The 22,207-nt window shown below is 46.2% G+C and overlaps 1 protein-coding gene across 1 annotated transcript in view; it reads right to left on the bottom strand.

Annotated features, from left to right (window-relative positions):
- Window positions 1-21,110, bottom strand: part of HACD1 (3-hydroxyacyl-CoA dehydratase 1) — a 77,188-nt gene extending 56,078 nt beyond the window's left edge. Inside the window, exon 1 of the mRNA XM_044294351.1 lies at window positions 20,954-21,110. Within this exon, the coding sequence (XP_044150286.1) occupies window positions 20,954-21,069 (116 nt within the window). The 5' untranslated portion in view covers window positions 21,070-21,110. The remainder of the gene's footprint in view (window positions 1-20,953) is intronic.
- Window positions 21,111-22,207: the final 1,097 nt, after the last annotated feature.

The raw sequence follows: 22,207 nt of genomic DNA, 5'->3' as shown, positions 1-22,207 counted from the left end.
CCTAAATTTATGAAAATGGACTCTTACAGTGGTGGGTGACGTGAAGCCTGATTCTCTGCTATGATATGAAGACTGATTCTCTGGTGACATGAAGCCAGATTGTCTGTTACGGGACCTCTCTCCTCTGCCTGGGTGCTGGGCCTAAATTTATGAAAATGGACTCTTACAGTGGTGGGTGACGTGAAGCCTGATTCTCTGCTATGACATGAAGACTGATTCTCTGCTATGACATGAAGACTGATTCTCTGCTGACATGAAGCCAGATTCTCTGTTACGGGACCTCTCTCCTCTGCCTGGGTGCTGGGCCTAAATATATGCCAATGGACTGTTGCAGTGGTGGCTGACGTGAAGCCTCATTCTCTGCTATGACATGCAGACTAATTCTCTGCTGACATGAAGCCAGATTGTCTGTTACGGGACCTCTCTTCTCTGCCTGGGTGCTGGGCCTAAATTTATGAAAATGGACTCTTACAGTGGTGGGTGACGTGAAGCCTGATTCTCTGCTATGATATGAAGACTGATTCTCTGGTGACATGAAGCCAGATTGTCTGTTACGGGACCTCTCTCCTCTGCCTGGGTGCTGGGCCTAAATTTATGAAAATGGACTCTTACAGTGGTGGGTGACGTGAAGCCTGATTCTTTGCTATGACATGAAGACTGATTCTCTGCTATGACATGAAGACTGATTCTCTGCTGACATGAAGCCAGATTCTCTGTTACGGGACCTCTCTCCTCTGCCTGGGTGCTGGGCCTAAATATATGCCAATGGACTGTTGCACTGGTGACTGACGTGAAGCCTGATTGTCTGTTACGGGACCTCTCTCCTCTGCCTGGGTGCTGGGCCTAAATATCTGACAATGGACTGTTGCATTGGTGGCTGACGTGAAGCCTGATTCTCTGCTATGATATGAAGACTGATTCTCTGCTGACATGAAGACAGATTCTCTGTTACGGGCCCTCTCTCCTCTGCCTGGGTGCCGGGACCTAAATATCTGAGAATGGACTGTTCCAGTGGTGGGTGACGTGAAGCCAGATTCTCTGCTATGGGACCTCTCTCCAATTGATTTTGGTTAATTTTTATTTATTTATTTTTTATTTTAATTCATTTCCCTATCCACATTTGTTTGCAGGGGATTTACCTACATGTTGCTGCCTTTTGCAGCCCTCTAGCCCTTTCCTGGGCTGTTTTACAGCCTTTTTTGTGCCGAAAAGTTCGGGTCCCCATTGACTTCAATGGGGTTCGGGTTTGGGACGAAGTTCGGATCGGGTTCGGATCCCGAACCCGAACATTTTCGGGAAGTTCGGCAGAACTTCTCGAACCCGAACATCCAGGTGTTCGCTCAACTCTAATGGAGACCAATGACCAGGCTGGCTTGGTTCGAGTAAAATATAGTCTCTCCTTTACCGAGTAGATTATGGGTGGCACAGTACAAGTATAGGTGGTAGGTATAGTTCTCAGGTATATAACAGGCTAGGCTTTTATCAATAGCTGTGTATAGGTGTATAGGTAGCTACTATGGTGGTCCTCCCTGAATCTCTTTCTATAGATACAAGCAATCTTCCCAAATGACCCAAGGTGGGCAAGCTCTCTTAATATTTCTCTGCAGTGCCCAACTTTGGGGTGCAGTCATAGAACAGATAGTCATTCCATCTAAGTAGTGTGGCTGGTGCCGGAAGCAATAAAACCCAAACCAAATGCAGTAAAGTCTACAGTAATATGCTGTCTTTCCTGTCCAAGCACTGTCTCTTTTTAATTGGTCCTCAACCTTCTGTAAAAAGTCTGTTCTCCCTCAGAGGTTGGTTCAACTTCTTACCATAGTTGCTTTTTTTTTTTGCAGCTTGTAATTACACAGGGATGGTGTCTTCCTGGATATATTCAGCAGCACACACCAACAGGTCCTCTCTCATGGCCTGCTTACTTGCTAGGAACTCAAATACATGTTTTTACACTAGGCTTGGTGCCAGGAACTCTCTAGCCAGGGGAAAGTGGGTCAATTGAAGCAGATGATGGTCAATCATCTGCTCATCATTGAAGAAGACATTTACATGCAGCGATCTTCTCTACAGTAGGGGGAGCAGTGATCGCTAATACCATCGCTCCTTCCCATACAGAATCACTGTTTGCCACAGCAGAGTGCTGTTTAAATAGCATGATCTTCTGCCGGCAAACAATGATTTAGGTGTCCACATGAATTATCCTATTAGCCGATGAGCAAGCTTTTCTCTCCTTCATCAGATAATCGGCAGCACCTTCACACCGGCAGATCATTCATCGCTAATAAGCGTTCCTATGCATGCTTGTTAGGGACTGTCAGTTAACCATTTCTTTCCCATATAGAGCCTTTTCAGATACATGGTGCATACATAGATAAGCCACTTTAATCATTTGTACCACTGAAAGTGCATGGTTAGCATTTTTTTGTGATATTTGGACAACCTTAGCAATAAACCATTTGATAACTTTAGCAGTGAAAGCTATAGCACATTAGGACATTAACCCTTTAGCAGTAAACCACTGGGGAACCACTACACATACATCAAAAACACAGCTCTATACAGTACATTCCCAGACACCAGCAGATCTGTATTTTTCAGATATGAAATTCAAGTGGTCTGATTCCTGACACCTGTTGCACAGTAAAGTCAATGGGCTTAACACATGATAATACTGAACTATGTGTAAACTAGAAATTCTGCTTTATGGGGAACTAAAATAAAAAATTTTTTTATACATACACAATTCTAATATATAATATACTGTTATAATTCACCCCCTCCGGCCCCCCTGACATGAGCATCAGAGCATTTCATACTCCGATGTTCTCCCTTGCCCTGGATCGCGCAGGGCAAGGGCTGTTTGTTTATGTTTTCATCACTGCTAGGCGGAGGCTTCTGCCTAGCAGTGTCCCCGGTGATGTCACCGGCTCTGATGGGCGAGCGTTTTGCAGGCTAGTGCAGAGCTAAAGCCGCCCATTAGTGCCAGTGATGTCACCGGGCTCACTGCTGGCCGGAAGCCTCCGCCTAGCAGTCCCTATGGAGAGCCCGGTATGTCACTGGATCTCCAAAAAATGCCTTTGACCTGTGCGATTCAACTCAGGTCAAAGGAGAGCATCAGAACATGAAATGCTCTGATGCTCATATCAGAGGGGCCGGAGGGGTAAATATGGGGATATGTCTGGGTTCAGCTCTGAACCTGAAAAACCCTTTTAAGTTCAATGTATGAGAGAAGACCATAAGCTCCTCCTAGTGGTGGCTGCAGGTATATTTTAAATCTATGAATATATGAAGGGTAGGTAGTTTTTTTGTAGGCCAAATTGCACAGTATTTTTAAAAGGCACTATTTTTGGAATACATCTTGTATAACTTTATAAATATCTTGTATAAATTACGCCATTGTTTTTTAAGTTTTGTTTTTATGGTGTTCACCATTCCGTATATAAATGGTACTATAACTTTATTCTGCAGGTCAGCATAACATCTATGGTGCAATTTTGTAGCACGGTGGTGCAACTTAAGATACGCCTCCTTGCACGCTAATCCATACTGTTTGGTTGAATGTAGAGCTGAGGAATCATCTAAAATCCTAAATACGTGTGGTGTAAGGCTTGTGCGCCATAATTCGGGTTCAATCTGGTGCATTTACAACAGTAAATCTGCTCACACTTGTTTTTGTGTTGCTGCATTTAAAGACCCGTCACACTTTCACTTTTCCATCCATGGAGCTGTGTGAGAGGTTATTTTTTTGAGGGAAGACTTTTTATTGTGTATCTGGGGAGACTGAAAAAACAAAAAAACACCAATTTTTTTATTTATTATTGTAGATGCCACAGTTAGCATTGACTGTGGCATCTAGGGTGTTCAACAGCAAGGATGAGGGTTATCTCTGCTACAGTAAGCTGTCAGCTGTGTGATACAGCTGGTACCCACAAGTGATGGTGTAAGGTGCGCTCACTAAGTAGGCGTTCTTGAGATGGCACAGAAACAAGGTAGGCGGAGGCATGTAAATTCTTTGCAGCGACCAGAGGTGAAGCTAGCGGGGTGCTGCAGCCCTGGGCCCACTGGCATTATAGGGCCTATGAATGTATGTTGTAACATTCCTTTTTTATTCCTTCTAGAAGTTTTGTGGGTTCTCCCCTAACTAGATGATAGGGTATAAGGGTCTGATTAGTGGGGCCTGATGATTGGGGCCAACTGCCAATTACGAGAATGTGGTTCAATGTTCCCCAGTATAAATGGTGGCTGCGTGTCTCTTCTGCCCCTCCATTGAACTCCATGGGACTGCTGAAAACAGACTGGAGTTGCAGCTGACATGCACAAAAGCCACACCATCCAAACAGGGAACATGAGTCCCCCCCATTCTCGAGATTTGATGGCACCAGTGGTCAGACCTTATCCTGACTAGCAGTATCACCAAGGAGTTTGTCCAAGATTTTCACTGTATCAACATCTGATAGGTCGGAGTCCCTGGAGGTGGATCTGACCCATCACACATTTAAAGGGATTATGTCATGACTGATGTAAAAAATGAAAATCAGTCATCATGTAGTACATGACAATCTCTTTCTAACAAAGCTAGAACCAGCCCTGTACCTCGCATGGATCCAGAGATATCTCCATTCATTGCTTCAGTTGCTCTGCTAGATTTATTTCATGCTGGCAGCTCAGAATGTATGTACTTTCTTAGAGATCATGTCCTTTCTGCTGCAGCCCTCTATCTCTATCACAGCTCAGGGGTCGTGTCCTTTCTGCTGCAGCTCTTTCCTTGTAACTGCCACAGCCTCAAACAGAAGATATGGCTGGTGAAGATTTAAACTGAGCATGTGCGACCACCAAAGTAAGACGGACAAAAAATAAGAAAAAGAACAAACAGCAGGTGGCACTATACAGATAAATTTCATTAAATAGCTCAGTGTCTATACTAAAATTTTAATTACATGCAATTACAAAAGTATTCAGATCCAGGTGCAGGTTTGAAAAATGTTGAATATTGTTTTGTGGCATAAACCCTTTAAGTCATTTATTCTGGGTATACCATAAGTGTCTTTCATGGAGTAAACCCCCACTGTGACATTGATGGCATATCACTGAGACATTGTCTTCAGCAGGTTGTATCATCTAAAACTTGAAGAACAAATGGTGACAGAAAAGAAAACCAAATGAAAGAAGAAGAAGGACGGAGGGTCTGGGATGTAGTCCAACATGCTGACCATAGTGTTCTTCAGGATATGAAGGCATGGACATAATGCTTGTCTTGATCTCCCACTAAGATTAGATGACACTATGCAGAAGCCACTTGGAGCACTGTCAACTACGCTTTCATGTAATGACAGGTGACAACTTTCACCCAAACATATTCTACAGCGTAGAACACTTTTGTCCACCCCATTGGCAGACGTATGGGCATACACTTGTATACATCAGGGCTCATGCACACGACCTTTGTCGGCCGGTACCCATATTGCATATTGGAATGGTGGGAGGAGCGCTTACGTGGTTTTCTGTCCGCACCTCAAAAAAAATGGAACATATTTTTTTGCGGTGCGGATGGATCACGACCCATTCAAGTTGAATAGGTCTGCATCCGTCTCTGACAGCAAGGCGGATTTGTGCCCGTGCACTGAGGACTGCAATGCATGGAACGGCTGGCACACCATGCCCTAATCAGGTGCCAAAGCTGTGTCTTCTTTGCTAACCGATATATAGCATTTTTCTATGCTTTCCCACAGAGCGGGCCACATTTACTAACATGAGTGCCTGTAGACCCTGCAGCGCGTGCCAACACTACGTAGGAGATGAGTCCCATGCTGCTCACTGTCCTCTGCTTCCCCCATCTTCTGAAAAACGCAGCATGCTGGAGCTGTTGGTGTTTTTTTCAGGTGTTTCCACATCACCTTCTTTATACAGGTAAAACAGCATAAAGAAAATGCTGGCGCTAAAACACCTTGGACCAGATGGCGTCAACTTAGCCCGGCTTAGACCAGCACCAGATTTATCACAGGGGCTCAGACTGGATAATACATGTGGTGCAGGGATAGACCCTTTTCTCTGACTCTATACCAACTCTTGTTTGGCTTACTTTAAGGTACACTTTTACACCAGAATTGTGGTGCAATTTTTGTGCAAAATGGCGCATCTTAGGCCCACACCTTTCCAGCAAAGCTCTGCTCTTTTCTACGAAGCCTCACACCCTTGTCAAGCATGTTGGAAAACAGTGTAGAAATCTTAGATGCGTCAATTGCGCCACTTTAGATTTGTAAATCAGGGTTACTGTGAGCAAAATATGGGGGGGGAGGGGGGGGAGTTTAAAAAGTAGCAAAAACTAATGGCAAAAAAAATAAGAAAAAAAGAAATTTACTTATTCTGGCATTTTTTACTTAGGGTATAAAACACCCTAATATTGCCATATAGCTCCCATATAAAACTTACAATGCAATTCTCTGGGGCTCCCATCCTTACACCTTTAAAAAAAAAAAAAAAAAGAAGAGAGCAAGTAGAAATGGAAATGTACCTCTGTAATTTTGGGAAGGGGAGCGGGGTCTTGTAAGAAAGTTTCCAGTAATTAGAATTTTTTTTGTTGAGGAGCTGATCTCCTTCTACATCCACAGATTTCATGGATACTTGTCTTTATGACCGTTCCATCTTGCACTCCATACCCGAGAAATTCCCGCCTGGACTCGAATACCTCATGTTCACCTTCAAGGACCTCAGACTGAAAATAAACCCTTGGCTGGTCCATCTGATCTGCTTACTTCACCCAGCATCACACTTTACTATGTTGTCAGGGTATGGGATTTAATATTCTTGAAAACTGTGCTGAATATATTGCCACTCACTGGTGAAAAGGGCAGTTTAGGGGTACAGTAGGACTTTCTTGTTTTACTTCCATCCTGTGAAGAACCCATTCCTACTACTGAAGGTACTGTAAAATGCACAACAAGATCTACTATGTTCTGACTTGTTATAGTGGGCACCTGTGGGATCTGGGAACTGTTACTCCCTCTTTTTGACAATAGCTACACCATTGAGTTTTCACTAGCAATCGGTCTCAGTGCATAAATAGGAGGAGCAGTAATGACCACAAGCTGCACCTGAGACAAGAGGTGTGGTCGTTACCAACAACAACACTGCAACAAGTGAAAACAGAGAGACTGTCAGATAACCTCACTGGCAGCCAGTCTCTCAGATCTTCTTACCTCTGCCATGGCAGGGGCTGTGACAATACCATATGACTGTAACCATTAAGCTTATTGCCCCATGTTTGAACAGGAAAGCCATTGTTCAAGTTGCTTCAGTTGTCCAATTGTTTAACAGGGTACCAGGCGCACCACTCATGGGCCCAAAAAATCCTTGTTTAGGTCTGATCCCCTACACAAGTCACTAAAATAGTGAGCCAAAGCAAAGAATCACTACCAAAGTCAGCATCTTGCTCTGGTGGACTTGGCCTGTTCACTTATTCAGTGGTTGCCCATTTATTCTACTGGCCAGAGCTTAGTACTAGATTTCTTCTGCAATTGCTGCTATAGGGTAAAAGCATGGCCCTCCGCCACTACCCGGGACATAAAAGCTGATTGCATGGCGGCCTCAATCTAAGACCTCTTTTCCATGTCTGTGAATCACGCATGTGTGCTCTCTGTGGTCTCCACATATGCAGTGACTATATTATGTGTTTTACACCTCAGTGGTTTTCCATGGACCATGAGCCCATGGTGTGATCATCAAGGAAGCATGCCCAATTTTCCTCCATGATTACGTATCGTGGCTCTTTGGTTAGCACTGGTACCTTGCAGCGCTGGGGTCCAGAATTGAAATCTGACCAAGGACAACATCTGCATGGAGTTTATTTGTTCTCCCCATGTTTGCGTGGGTTTCCTCCCACACTACAAAGACATGCTGATAGGAAACTTAGATTGGAAGCCCCATTGGGGACCGCATGATGCTAATGTCTGTAGAGTGCTACGGAATATAGTAGTGCTATATAAGTGAGTATAATAAATAAATATTATAGCCCATAGTCCATAAAAAGCACAGACATGTTTGGTCCGTGGTTTTCATGGATCGTTGCTAGGAAATTCATTTGCAGCCTAGCTGAGTCAGTGGAATACAGATGACACACGGAGAGCAAAAAACTGACCTTGAATGACATCTTCACAGATGAACCACTGACCCATTTAGTCATGGATGTCATCATGGGCATGGATGTGTGAAAGAGCCCTTAAAGGGGTATTCCCATCTTCAGTTTTCATACTTATCTTCCTCCTGCGCGACGTTCACTTCCTGGATTCGGCGGTGCTTGATTAAAGTCTTCTCCCGGCCGGGCTGCGCTTGCGCAGAAGACTGAAGTTTTTCTCCCGGCCGGGCCGAGCAATGTCCTGAAGGCACACGCCGCCGTGCATGCGCCATTGTGACTTATTCCTGACTTGTATAGTACAGAGCGTTCGCGGCTCTGTACTATACTGGCCAGGAAAAAGTCATCATGGCGCATGCGCGGCAGCGTGTGCGTTCAGGACATTGTACGGCCCGGCTGGGAGAGAATCTTCAGTCTTCTGTGCAAGCGCGGCCCGGCGGGATTCGACAGGAGAGTTGGCCGTAACCAGGGGAGACGAAAGACAACAATCAGGTAAGAGGGGACTTATTTTCTCAAAAAGGGTGGGAATTGGGTAATAAAATGTATTTAGAAAAATGATCACTGTCAAATCATTAAGAGATTTGACAGTGATCATTGTGATGGGAATACCCCTTTAAAGGCAATGTTATAATAGTATAAGTGCTTGTAAGGTATGGAAACATGAAGCTAAATTCTGCTGTGGATCTCGTTGTGGAACAGCAGAAAAGTTGATGAGTTTTTAAGAAATCTTGCAAAAAAAAACAAAAAAAAAAAAAACCTGCAGCAGATGTCACTCTTTGCAATCCACAGTGGAATTACTGTCGCTGTGTGTATGTTCAGATAGTTATATACACATTGGTTAAAGGGAACCTGTCACCATGAAAATGCAATGTAAGGTACAGGCAGCATGTTATAGAGCAGGAGGAGCTGAGCAGACTGATATATAGTTATGTTGGAAAAGATTCAGTAGAACTTGTATTTAATTGATTTATATTTCTGCTCATTCTGGACTTTGAAGTCCAGGAGGCGGTCCTATCAGTGATTGACAGCCTTCCCTCTATGACTGTGTATACAGAGATAGCTGTCAATCACTGACAGAACCGCCTCCTGGTCTTCACAGCCCAGAATGTGCAGGCATTTAAATGTATAAAATACAAGTTTTACTGAATCTTTTCCCACAAAAGTATCAGGAGTGCACCACCAATGAGGCCAGGTGAGGCGATCGCCTCAGGCAGAACCAGGTAGGGGCAAGAGAGGGGCAGCCAAAAGGCCATGGGCTGAAGGGGAGGGGTCAGGTTAAGATATTTGCATTGGTGAGGGTGGGGCGCCATTTTAGTTTTCGCCTCGGGCAGCAGAAAGGCTGGGGGCACCCCTGAAAACTATAAATCAATCTGCTCAGCTCCTCCTGCATATCAGACACCATGTTCAACGTGACAGGTTCCCTTTAACCCCTTAGTGACCAAGCACATTTTTTTTTTAAATGCATTCCAAGGGCTATATCTTTTTTGTTTTTTCCATCAATGTACTTGTATGAGGTCTTATTTTATGCAGGACAAGTTATAGTTTTTAATGCACCATTTTAAGTACATGTAATGATTGATTAAAGCAAGCTGTTTAGCTAAAACCCCCTTTGTTTACGTCAGTAAAAAGGTCTATTAGTGGTCACTAATGGGCTAAATAATACCGAGGCAGAAATCTGAGTCTGAATCCTGTATTTCTGTCACAGATTTGTAGTTTGCCAAAATGCCATCTGTGTGTGGTCCAAGAGAAGTTAAATAAGGTAAATGTGAACAAAGCCGCGGGCCCAGATTGATTACACCCAAGAGTGCTTAAAGAGCTCTGTTCAGTCATTGCTGTGCCCCTGTTTATAAATTTTAAGGATTCTCTAGGGACTGGTACAGTGCCAAGTGATTGGCGCAAGGCAAACGTGGTGCCCATATTCAAAGAAGGATCAAGGTCCTCCACAGGTAATTATAGACCTATAGGCTTGGAAAGTATAGTTTGTAATTGGATTGAAAACTTTCTGAAGGACCGTGTCCAGAGAGTTATTCCTATTCAGAATGGTCCCAGGTTATAAGTGATGTATCCCGAAGTTCAGTGCTGGGCCCTTTATTATTTTATTTATTTATTAATGATATTGAGGACGGGATTAATAGCACCATATCTATTTTTGCAGATGACACTAAGCTGTGTAGAACTGTACGGTCTATGGAAGATGTCCACAAACTACAAGCTGACTTGAACAATCTGAGTGATTGGGCATCAACTTGGCAAATGAGGTTCAATGTGGACAAATGTAAAGTTCTGCATCTTGGTAGTAATAATCTCTCTGCATCATATGTCCCAGGTGATGTAACACTGGGGGAGTCACTTATATAAAAGGATTTGGGTGTCCTTGTGGATGGTAGATTAAATTACAGCATACAATGTCAATCAGCTGCTTCTAAGGCCACCAGGATATTGTCATGCATTAAACGAGGCATGGACTCTCGGGGCAGGGATGTAATACTACCACTTTACAAAGCGCTGGTGCGGCCACATCTGGAATACGCTGTCCAGTTCTGGGCACCAGTACATAGAAAGGATGCACTGCAGTTGGAAAAGGTACAGAGGAGAGCGACTAAAATGATAAGGGGCATGGAGGGTCTTAGTTATGAAGAAAGATTAAAATAATTGAATTTATTTAGTCTTGAGAAGAGACGTCTAAGGGGGGACATGATTAACCTGTACAAGTATATAAATGGGCCATACAAAAAATACGCCGAAAAGCTGTTCCATGTAAGATGTGCTCAAAAGACAAAGGGAGCGTGCCTGGCTTTTGGCATACAGCCTTTGTGTGGGTGTCTATTGTATGTCGTACATAATAGGAGTCTAAGACGCATCCAGCTATGCTCTTAATGCTGTTTCCAAACCATTTCAATGGGCTTTCCATCAATTTCTAAAAAAAAATGATGGACCAGGCACCATCCCCTCTTCCTAGCAGGGGGTGCCTGGTTGTCTGGAGCCAGTGGGCAAATTGCAGGAGCATGAGGTCGACTCACAAACAACTCACCAGTTACCTCCAGCATGTAACCATGCTTGCAATGGGAGGAGGGAGGAGTCTGCAAGTCCCACTCAAGACTGGCTGATATGGCCCAGGCCTCACAGGTGCACCTAAATGTGGCCTGTAGATGGAAAACAGGCACATTTAAATTGGAGTTTATACACCTCCAAGAATCTCTATATATACAAACTGTCTATTGTGGTACTTGTGGTTCGCTGCGGGCATCCTCCACCGTATGCATTTTTGCTGGGGATCGCCATTAGCAACGGGCCACAAGTGCAGCATTTGCTCCCTTATATATATATGCACGACTGCATGTGGGTTTGAGCACCTCCTGCTAATACCACACTATTCTTTTCAGTTTGTATATATAGATTCCTGGAGGTGTATAAACTCCAATTTAAATGTGCCTGTTTTCCATCTACAGGCCACATTTAGGTGCACCTGTGAGGCCTGGGCCAAATCAGCCAGTCTTGAGTCGGGACTCGCAGACTCCTCCCATTGCAAGCATGGTTACATGCTGGAGGTTACTGGTGAGTTGTTTGTGAGTCGACCTCATGCTCCTGTAATTTGCCCACTGGCTCCTGGTATTGCCCATACGGCTCAGGTAGGAGAGTGTTAGGTCCCGGGCTACTTGAGAAACCTTAGCGTGGTGCCCGGGCTTAGACATGTCCTACACCGTAGGACATGTTGACTAATCTCTCAATTTTAAAATCAGTTTGAGGGTTTAGTAAGACCGCAGAGTGCACCTGTCTTTGCTATTATTTTGTTATATTGGTGCCTGGTTGTCTCCCATTGACTTCCATCATACTCGGGTGCTCGGCCGAGCACACGAATATAGCAATGTGTTTGGGCCGAACACCCGAATACTTTGGTGCTCATCACTAGCGGGGGATCCGAAAGTTAAACTCTCCTAAGGTTTGCAAGGGTGATAGCTTTGCCTAGACGTCACTCGAAACAACCAGTTAACAGATTATACATCCATATAAAGTTCCTCCTAAATATCTTTGTGCATTAGATTTAAAAAAGAAGTGAGACCATGGCCACCCAAGTCAATAGTGGTCACTGGTGTTGAGCGAATCAAAGTTAAGGAAGTGGAATTTGATCCGAACTTCAGGTAAAATTCGATTTGCCGCGATGCCAAACTTCCTGGCGCTTTGTAGTAACAAATTAATTTTTCCTGAAATGGCAGTAAAAATAAATAAATATATATATTTATATATATATATATATATATATATATATATACTCCCCTCATCCATTTGATTGTGGAGAGACCGTCACGCGTGCTGACATCACTACGTTGGGCAGGTGTGGTCACAGCGCAAGCCCAGTGGGATGATGTGGTCAGCCCACGACCCAATTAACGCGTTTTCTTCAATCAAGATGTCTTTGACGGCCCCTCACGATCAAATGGATGAGGTGAGTGTATATACATTTTTGTTTTAACCCCTGAATAACCTCCTGAGAGGCTGAATGTGACTCTCAGATGACACGATTAGTGTTGAACTCGGTATCTGAGGGGTTAAATGACAGGGATTGGGGGGGGGGGGGTCGGCGATCACCAATGGAAATGCAATCTGTTAAGTAATTCGTAACGAATCGAATTTATAGACGAAATTTTACGAAGCGGCCTAATCAAATTTTTGAAAACTTCACTCATCTCCAGTGGTCACCTTTGCCAGGCCTCAGCTGACACCTTATGAGAGACTGTGCAGAGCGCTATATCCTGCCAGATAACGTTAAAGGGGATATTGTGAGAGAGGCACCGGTTAGCTGTTTCAGAGTGCCTGGATTCTTCTAACAGCTGATCGGTGGGGGTCCCGTGTATCGGACCCCCACAGATCTGATATTGATGATCTATCTTAAGAATAGGTCATCAATATTTTTTCCTGCATAACCTCTTTAAGCTCAAGAGTAATATAGAAGGGCATTTCTAACTTATAACCAGTGTCTGAGTAGAGTGCCTTAGGTCCCCCAATAGAGATGATTGTATAGAGGGGTCATTTATAGAGTTGAGCGAACACCTGGATGTTCGGGTTCGAGAAGTTCGGCCGAACTTCCCGGAAATGTTCGGGTTCGGGATCCGAACCCGACCCGAACTTCGTCCCGAACCCCATTGAAGTCAATGGGGACCCAAACTTTTCGGCACTAAAAAGGCTGTAAAACAGCCCAGGAAAGAGTTAGAGGGCTGCAAAAGGCAGCAACATGTAGGTAAACCCCCTGCAAACAAATATGGATAGGGAAATGAATAAAAATAAAAATAAAATAAATAAAAAATTAACCAATATCAATTGGAGAGAGGTCCCATAGCAGAGAATCTGGCTTCACGTCACCCACCACTGTAACAGTCCATTGTCATATATTTAGGCCCAGGCACCCAGGCAGAGGAGAGAGGTCCCGTAACAGAGAATCTGGCTTAATGTCAGCAGAGAATCAGTCTGCATGTCATAGCAGAGAATCAGGCTTCACGTCAGCCACCACTGTAACAGTCCATTGTCATATATTTAGGCCCAGGCACCCAGGCAAAGGAGAGAGGTCCCGTAACAGAGAATCTGGCTTCATGTCAGCAGAGAATCAGTTTGCATGTCATAGCAGAGAATCAGGCTTCACGTCAGCCACCACTGTAACAGTCCATTGTCATATATTTAGGCCCAGGCACCCAGGCAGAGGCAGAGAGGTCCCGTAACAGAGACTCTGGCTTCATGTCAGCAGAGAATCAGTCTGCATGTCATAGCAGAGAATCAGGCTTCACGTCACCCAACATTGGAACAGTCCATTGGCATATATTTAGGCCCCGGCACCCAGACAGAGGAGAGGTTCATTCAACTTTGGGTAGCCTCGCAATATAATGGTAAAATGAAAATAAAAATAGGATTGAATGAGGAAGTGCCCTGGAGTACAATAATATATGGTTAAGGGGAGGTAGTTAATGTCTAATCTGCACAAGGGATGGACAGGTCCTGTGGGATCCATGCCTGGTTCATTTTTATGAACGTCAGCTTGTCCACATTGGCTGTAGACAGGCGGCTGCGTTTGTCTGTAATGACGCCCCCTGCCGTGCTGAATACACGTTCAGACAAAACGCTGGCTGCCGGGCAGGCCAGCACCTCCAAGGCATAAAAGGCTAGCTCTGGCCACGTGGACAATTTAGAGACCCAGAAGTTGAATGGGGCCGAACCATCAGTCAGTACGTGGAGGGGTGTGCACACGTACTGTTCCACCATGTTAGTGATATGTTGCCTCCTGCTAACACGTTGCGTATCAGGTGGTGGTGCAGTTAGCTGTGGCGTGTTGACAAAACTTTTCCACATCTCTGCCATGCTAACCCTGCCCTCAGAGGAGCTGGCCGTGACACAGCTGCCTTGGCGACCTCTTGCTCCTCCTCTGCCTTGGCCTTGGGCTTCCACTTGTTCCCCTGTGACATTTGGGAATGCTCTCAGTAGCGCGTCTACCAACGTGCACTTGTACTCGCGCATCTTCCTATCACGCTCCAGTGCAGTAAGTAAGGTGGGCACATTGTCTTTGTACCGTGGATCCAGCAGGGTGGCAACCCAGTAGTCCGCACACGTTAAAATGTGGGCAACTCTGCTGTCGTTGCGCAGGCACTGCAGCATGTAGTCGCTCATGTGTGCCAGGCTGCCCAGGGGTAAGGACAAGCTGTCCTCTGTGGGAGGCGTATCGTCATCGTCCTGCCTTTCCCCCCAGCCACGCACCAGTGATGGGCCCGAGCTGCGTTGGGTGCCACCCCGCTGTGACCATGCTTCATCCTCATCCTCCTCCACCTCCTCCTCATCCTCCAGTAGTGGGCCCTGGCTGGCCACATTTGTACCTGGCCTCTGCTGTTGCAAAAAACCTCCCTCTGAGTCACTTCGAAGAGACTGGCCTGAAAGTGCTAAAAATGACCCCTCTTCCTCCTCCTCCTCCTGGGCCACCTCCTCTTGCATCATCGCCCTAAGTGTTTTCTCAAGGAGACATAGAAGTGGTATTGTAACGCTGATAACGGCGTCATCGCCACTGGCCATGTTGGTGGAGTACTCGAAACAGCGCAACAGGGCACACAGGTCTCGCATGGAGGCCCAGTCATTGGTGGTGAAGTGGTGCTGTTCCGCAGTGCGACTGACCCGTGCGTGCTGCAGCTGAAACTCCACTATGGCCTGCTGCTGCTCGCACAGTCTGTCCAGCATGTGCAAGGTGGAGTTCCACCTGGTGGGCACGTCGCATATGAGGCGGTGAGCGGGAAGGCCGAAGTTACGCTGTAGCGCAGACAGGTGAGCAGCGGCAGGATGTGAACGCCGGAAGCGCGAACAGACGGCCCGCACTTTATGCAGCAGCTCTGACATGTCGGGGTAGTTGTGAATGAACTTCTGCACCACCAAATTCAGCACATGCGCCAAGCAAGGGATGTGCGTCAAACCGGCTAGTCCCAGAGCTGCAACGAGATTTCGCCCATTATCGCACACCACCAGGCCGGGCTTGAGGCTCACCGGCAGCAACCACTCGTCGGTCTGTTGTTCTATACCCCGCCACAACTCCTGTGCGGTGTGGGGCCTGTCCCCCAAACATATGAGTTTCAGAATGGCCTGCTGACGTTTACCCCGGGCTGTGCTGAAGTTGGTGGTGAAGGTGTGTGGCTGACTGGATGAGCAGGTGGAAGAAGAGGAGGAGGAAGCTGAGTAGGAGGAGGTGGCAACAGGAGGCAAAGAATGTTGCCCTGCGATCCTTGGCGGCGGAAGGACGTGCGCCAAACAGCTCTCCGCCTGGGGCCCAGCTGCCACTACATTTACCCAGTGTGCAGTTAGGGAGATATAGCGTCCCTGGCCGTGCTTACTGGTCCACGTATCTGTGGTTAGGTGGACCTTGCCACAGATGGCGTTGCGCAGTGCACACTTGATTGTGCAGGGAAGGCACGGCTCTCTTGGAGAAGTAGTGCCGGCTGGGAACAACATACTGTGGGACAGCAAGCGACATGAGCTGTTTGAAGCTGTCTGTGTCCACCAGCCTAAATGACAGCATTTCATAGGCCAGTAGTTTAGAAATGCTGGCATTCAGGGCCAGGGATCGAGGGTGGCTAGGTGGGAATTTACGCTTTCTCTCAAATGTTTGTGAGATGGAGAGCTGAACGCTGCCGTGTGACATGGTTGAGATGCTTGGTGACGGAGGTGGTGGTGTTGGTGGTACATCCCCTGTTTGCTGGGCGGCAGGTGCCAACGTTCCTCCAGAGGCGGAGGAAGAGGCCGAGGCGGCAGCAGCAGAAGAGGCCGAGGCGGCAGCAGCAGAAGAGGTAGCAGGGGGAGCCTGAGTGACTTCCTTGTTTTTAAGGTGTTTACTCCACTGCAGTTCATGCTCTGCATGCAGGTGTCTGGTCATGCAGGTTGTGCTAAGGTTCAGAACGTTAATGCCTCGCTTCAGGCTCTGATGGCACAGCGTGCAAACCACTCGGGTCTTGTCGTCAGCACATTGTTTGAAGAAGTGCCATGCCAGGGAACTCCTTGAAGCTGCCTTTGGGGTGCTCGGTCCCAGATGGCGGCGGTCAGTAGCAGGCGGAGTCTCTTGGCGGCGGGTGTTCTGCTTTTGCCCACTGCTCCCTCTTTTGCTACGCTGTTGGCTCGGTCTCACCACTGCCTCTTCCTCCGAACTGTGAAAGTCAGTGGCACGACCTTCATTCCATGTGGGGTCTAGGACCTCATCGTCCCCTGCATCGTCTTCCACCCAGTCTTGATCCCTGACCTCCTGTTCAGTCTGCACACTGCAGAAAGACGCAGCAGTTGGCACCTGTGTTTCGTCATCATCAGAGACATGCTGAGGTGGTATTCCCATGTCCTCATCATCAGGAAACATAAGTGGTTGTGCGTCAGTGCATTCTATGTCTTCCACCGCTGGGGAAGGGCTAGGTGGATGCCCTTGGGAAACCCTGCCAGCGGAGTCTTCAAACAGCATAAGAGACTGCTGCATAACTTGAGGCTGAGACAGTTTCCCTGGTATGCATGGGGGTGATGTGACAGACTGATGGGCTTGGTTTTTCAGGCGCCATCTGTGCGCTTTCTGCAGAAAACTGGGTGGGAGATAATGTGAACGTGCTGGATCCACTGTCGGCCACCCAATTGACTAATGCCTGTACCTGCTCAGGCCTTACCATCCTTAGAACGGCATTGGGCCCCACCATATATCGCTGTAAATTCTGGCGGCTACTGGGACCTGAGGTAGTTGGTACACTAGGATGTGTGGCTGTGGCAGAACGGCCACGTCCTCTCCCAGCACCAGAGGGTCCACTAACACCACCACGACCATGTCCGCGTCCTTTACTAGATGTTTTCCTCATTGTTATCGTTCACCACAACAACAAAAATATTATTTGGCCCAATGTATTCAATTCAAATTCAGGCCTTTTTTTAAAGACACCTAACACTATCTGGCTATCTATTTAGGTACCGTATTACACTAATACAGGGACAGCAGTAACCACAGATTTAGCTGACTATAAATTTGAGGCCTATTATTTAGGCGCTGGGTGACAGGTATACGTTTACAGACAGAATTAGACTGGGATATGCACAGTAGCGTGTGTGTGAAGTTATTGAGAATGACCCTATCTGCACCTTGAATCTAGTTTACCCTTTTAGGGATAAATTTAAAGTAGGCCTGATACAGCAGAAACCACTAATTTAGAGAATTGCTAAATTGGGAATTGTATTTCAACCCAAAACAAAAACTGTGCTTTGACGGACACTAAATAACTTGACCAGCCACAGCAGTAACGACAGATTTGGATGATTATAAATTTGAGGCCTATTATTTAGGCGCTGGGTGACAGGTATACGTTTACAGTCAGAATTAGACTGGGATATGGCCAAAAAATAACCACACTATTGATGGTTAAATGCACTTGGTGTGACAGCTTGACCCTGATGTAGGATATAGCCAAAAAACAACCACACTATTGAGGGTTAAATGCACTTGGTGACAGCTGCCCCTGATGTAGGATATAGCCAAAAAACAACCACACTATTGAGGGTTAAATGCACTTGGTGGCAGCTTGTGCTGGCACACCACAATACACAAAATGGCCGCCGATCACCCCAGAAAAAAGTGACTGAAAAACGCTCTGGGCAGCCTAAAAACAGTGAGCAATTCAATAGCAGCAGTTCAATCATCCACAGCTGCAGATCGATCTCTGAATGAAGTCTTTTGGAGGAGTTAATCTGCCTAATCTCGCCCTAACGTCGCAGCTGCAACCTCTCCCTATACTGATCAGAGCAGAGTGACGTGCGGCGCTACGTGACTCCAGCTTAAATAGAGGCTGGGTCACATGCTGCACTGGCCAATCACAGCCATGCCAATAGTAGGCATGGCTGTGACGGCCTCTTGGGGCAAGTAGTATGACGCTTGTTGATTGGCTGCTTTGCAGCCTTTCAAAAAGCGCCAAGAAAGCGACGAACACCGAACCCGAACCCGGACATTTACGAAAATGTCCGGGTTCGGGTCCGTGTCGCGGACACCCCAAAATTCGGTACGAACCCGAACTATACAGTTCGGGTTCGCTCATCCCTAGTCATTTATCAAACTGGTGTAAAGTGGAACTTGCTTAGTTGCCCATAGCAACCAATCAGATCCCACCTTTTTATTTTCCAAAGGAGCTGTTCTACGATGAAAGGTGGAATCTTATTGGTTGCTATGGGCAACTAAGCCAGTTCCACTTTACACCAGTTTGATAAATGACCCCCATATGTGTCCTTCTCCATCTATACAAAACATGTCCACTTTTAATTGCACGTCCACTTTAAATTGCACCATAGTCTATGTTGCTACCATTGTATTCACAGGCCGTATCATCAATAACATCTAATGGGTTATTCGTGCCTTGTCCCATAGACCCTTGTGACAAAAAAAAACAAACGGGGGTTGTCTTCTGCTGGACCTTTGGGATCCATTATTATGTCTGGGCCCATCTGAAGTTCCTTCAGTACTGGACCAGTCCAAGCTTAAGGACTCATGCACCCAACCGACCTTATGTATTTTGCGGTCCACAAAACACTGATCCGCAAAAAATACGGATGACGTCCGTGTGACATCCGTATTGTATCCATTTTTTTTTTTTGCGGATCCATTGTAACAATGCCTATGCTTGTCCACAAAACGGGCAAGAATAGGACATGTTCTACCTTTTTTGCTGAACGGCCATGCGGACATACGGAAATAGAATGCCAACGGCCATTTCCGTTTTTTCGTGGGTCGCAAAAAGACCAAAATGGACACCGAAAAAAAAGAAGCTCGTGTGCACACAAGCAGGTGCCATCCATTTTTAAAATGGACAGCACTGACTGGTGTAAAGTAGAAGTGGATACGTTGCCCATAGCAACCAATCAGATTCCACCTTTCATTATTCACAGCTCCTTTAGAAAATGAAAGGTGGAATCTGATTGGTTGCTATGGGCAACACAGTCAGTTTGCCTTTACATCAGTTTTGATAAGTCTGCCCCTTTGGGTTTCTCACACGAAAACTGCTTCTGATGCCGGCACATCATGCGTTGGGGAGGGGGCAGACAATACCAGGCCTCGACGTAATCGAGCCTCCATAGCCTCACCCGCGATGCTAGGGAGGCTCGTTCCCGTCACGGCCTGCTCTTGGCTGCCCTCCCCCCCCCTGTTGCCTAGGTGTTTTCATCTGCACAACGGGGAGATGCAGCGGCGGCTGTGCCGCCATCAGAACCGACGCGGGTGCCGGGAGCGAGGTAAGTACAATCTGTGTGAGGGACCCGGGCATATGGGGGGGCATTAAAGGTCTTGGATAACCCCTTTAAACATAATTTTTTTAAATGGTCTTATATATTATTCTAATTTTCTTAGATCCTGACTTTTGGGTTTTCTTTAGCTGTAAGACATAATCAGGAACATTAAACGAAATAAGCGCTTGAATAAGATCCCTCTGTGTGTAATGAATCTTTATGATATGTGAGATTCACTGTTTTAATTGAATTTCTGAAATAAATCAACTTTTCAATGATCTTCTGCCTCTGTAAAGACTATGCAAAATACCGTCAGGCTTACGCACTACGCCGGTCAAATCGCACTCTAAAAAACAGACGAGCGTGATAAATGACCCCCATTATGTACTGATGGCTCCCTATGCAAATCCTAGGCCACCCATAAAACCTGCATCAGTTCTGCCTGCTATTAACCCTTTAACCCATTTAAAAAAAAAAAGCAAAAGAGATGGGCCCGAGAGACTTTAGCGCAGCGTGCAGAATGTAAAGCCGCCTCTTATTTTAGCATTAATACGCCGCGAACGTTACAACTATGTTAAGTTGAGGGAGACATGCTTCTGTTACAGTAAAATGTGCCGAGGGAAGCACTTTCCCCGCCTACTGGCTTCTCAGGCTATACTTAACCTCAGCGACCGGCAGTAGGTTGACGCAGCTGCTGCAATGAACCGTATTAGGAAATGCAACTCGGTGAGCAGCAAACTGTCCGTTCACCATTACTTTCTTTTCCTTCGGTTTCCAGCCAATGACTTTGTCAATAAAGCTTTACAAGTCAAAACCAAACTTTTTTTTTTAAAGCATGCTTCTATTTATGCTTTATATCATCCATATAATAATATAACGCATGGACTGTAATAAGGACACTTAGTTGCCCTTCTCTACCAGCCCCATAAAGTTCTAGGGCAAACTTCAAATGTGCTACAAATTTAGCTTGGCAAAATTAAAATGACCCATTGTCCATAGGATCCTGCGGATTCTATGGATTGGGGGGCGCTGGCAGGAATAGGGCGAGCAGTAACGGAAGGTTGGTAGGGTGATACCTACCCCGCAGTCATGGCAATGTTGTAAAAGGTGAGCCATGCCGTCGCCACAGCTCCGATGGGCTTTTTCCTGGTGTTGTCCTTCTCCTCCACGGAGCCCTCGTCCTCACTTGATGCCATGGCTTCTCAGGCACAGGCTGCGGGGTCAGGCTGCAGTGTGAAGCGAGGCTGACAGCTGGGGCTGACAAATCTCACATTCGGTGGCACATGGACCCTCCAATAATAGAGCACAAGGGAGGAGCGATTCAGTAGCTTTGTCTGGCTCTTCCTAGCAGTCAATGAGATGTAAAATAAGATCTAGACTCAGGACAATTTTGGCCGCAATGTTTTTGATTTTCCCTCCTCGCCTTTCAAGAGCCATAACTTTTTTATTTTTCCACTGACCTCCGAGGGTTCGTTGGTTGCAGGACAAGTTGTAATTTCCAATACCAATTATTTAATGCACCATGTAATGTTTAGCAAAACTAACAAAATGGTTTGTGGGGTAAAAAAACCCCCCCACATTTCTGCCTTTGTCATTTGGGTTTCGTCTTTACCGCCTCTTTCAGACGTCAGTCATTATGGATGTGTGCTGTCGGTGCTCTCCACAGACCACTCACGTATCAGTTGACTTTAAAGGGGTTTTCCGAGACTTATATACTGATGACCCATCCATCAGTATCTAATTGGTGGTCTAATACCCGGGACCCCCATCGATTAGTTATTTGAGAAGGCACTAGTGCTCGCACTAGCGCCGCGGCCTTCTCCAGCTTTTCCTAGGTCAGTGACGACATGTTCATGCAGCCCAGGCACATAGAAGTAAATAGGGCTGAGCTGCGATACCAAGCACAGCCACTATACAATGTACGGCGCTGTGCTTGGTGAGCTGCGAGAAGTCCGTGGCGGTACTGCGAGCGCCTGTGCTTTCTCTATCAACTGATCAGCAGGGGTCCCAAGTGATGGACCCCCACCGATCAGATACCAATGCCCTATTCAGAGGATAGGGAATCAGTATAAAAATCTAGCTAGGGCTACACAGCAACTTCTTGTTGCAGAAAAGACGCATAACATTTTTTGATAGTCAATGGTGTCGAACTGCGACAATACCTATCCTTGTCTGCAAAAAGAATTGGACATGTTCTATTTTTTTGCGGGGCTACGGAACGGACTTAGTGTCCATTCACACGTCCGCAATTCTGTTCCGCATTTTGCGGAACGGAATTGTGGACCCATTCATTTCTATGGGGCCTGCACGGTGTGCGGCCCGAACCCGGAAATG

Source organism: Bufo gargarizans, chromosome 5 (assembly GCF_014858855.1).
Source record: "Bufo gargarizans isolate SCDJY-AF-19 chromosome 5, ASM1485885v1, whole genome shotgun sequence".
NCBI lineage: Eukaryota > Metazoa > Chordata > Amphibia > Anura > Bufonidae > Bufo > Bufo gargarizans.
This window is presented reverse-complemented; position numbering and strand designations above follow the sequence as displayed.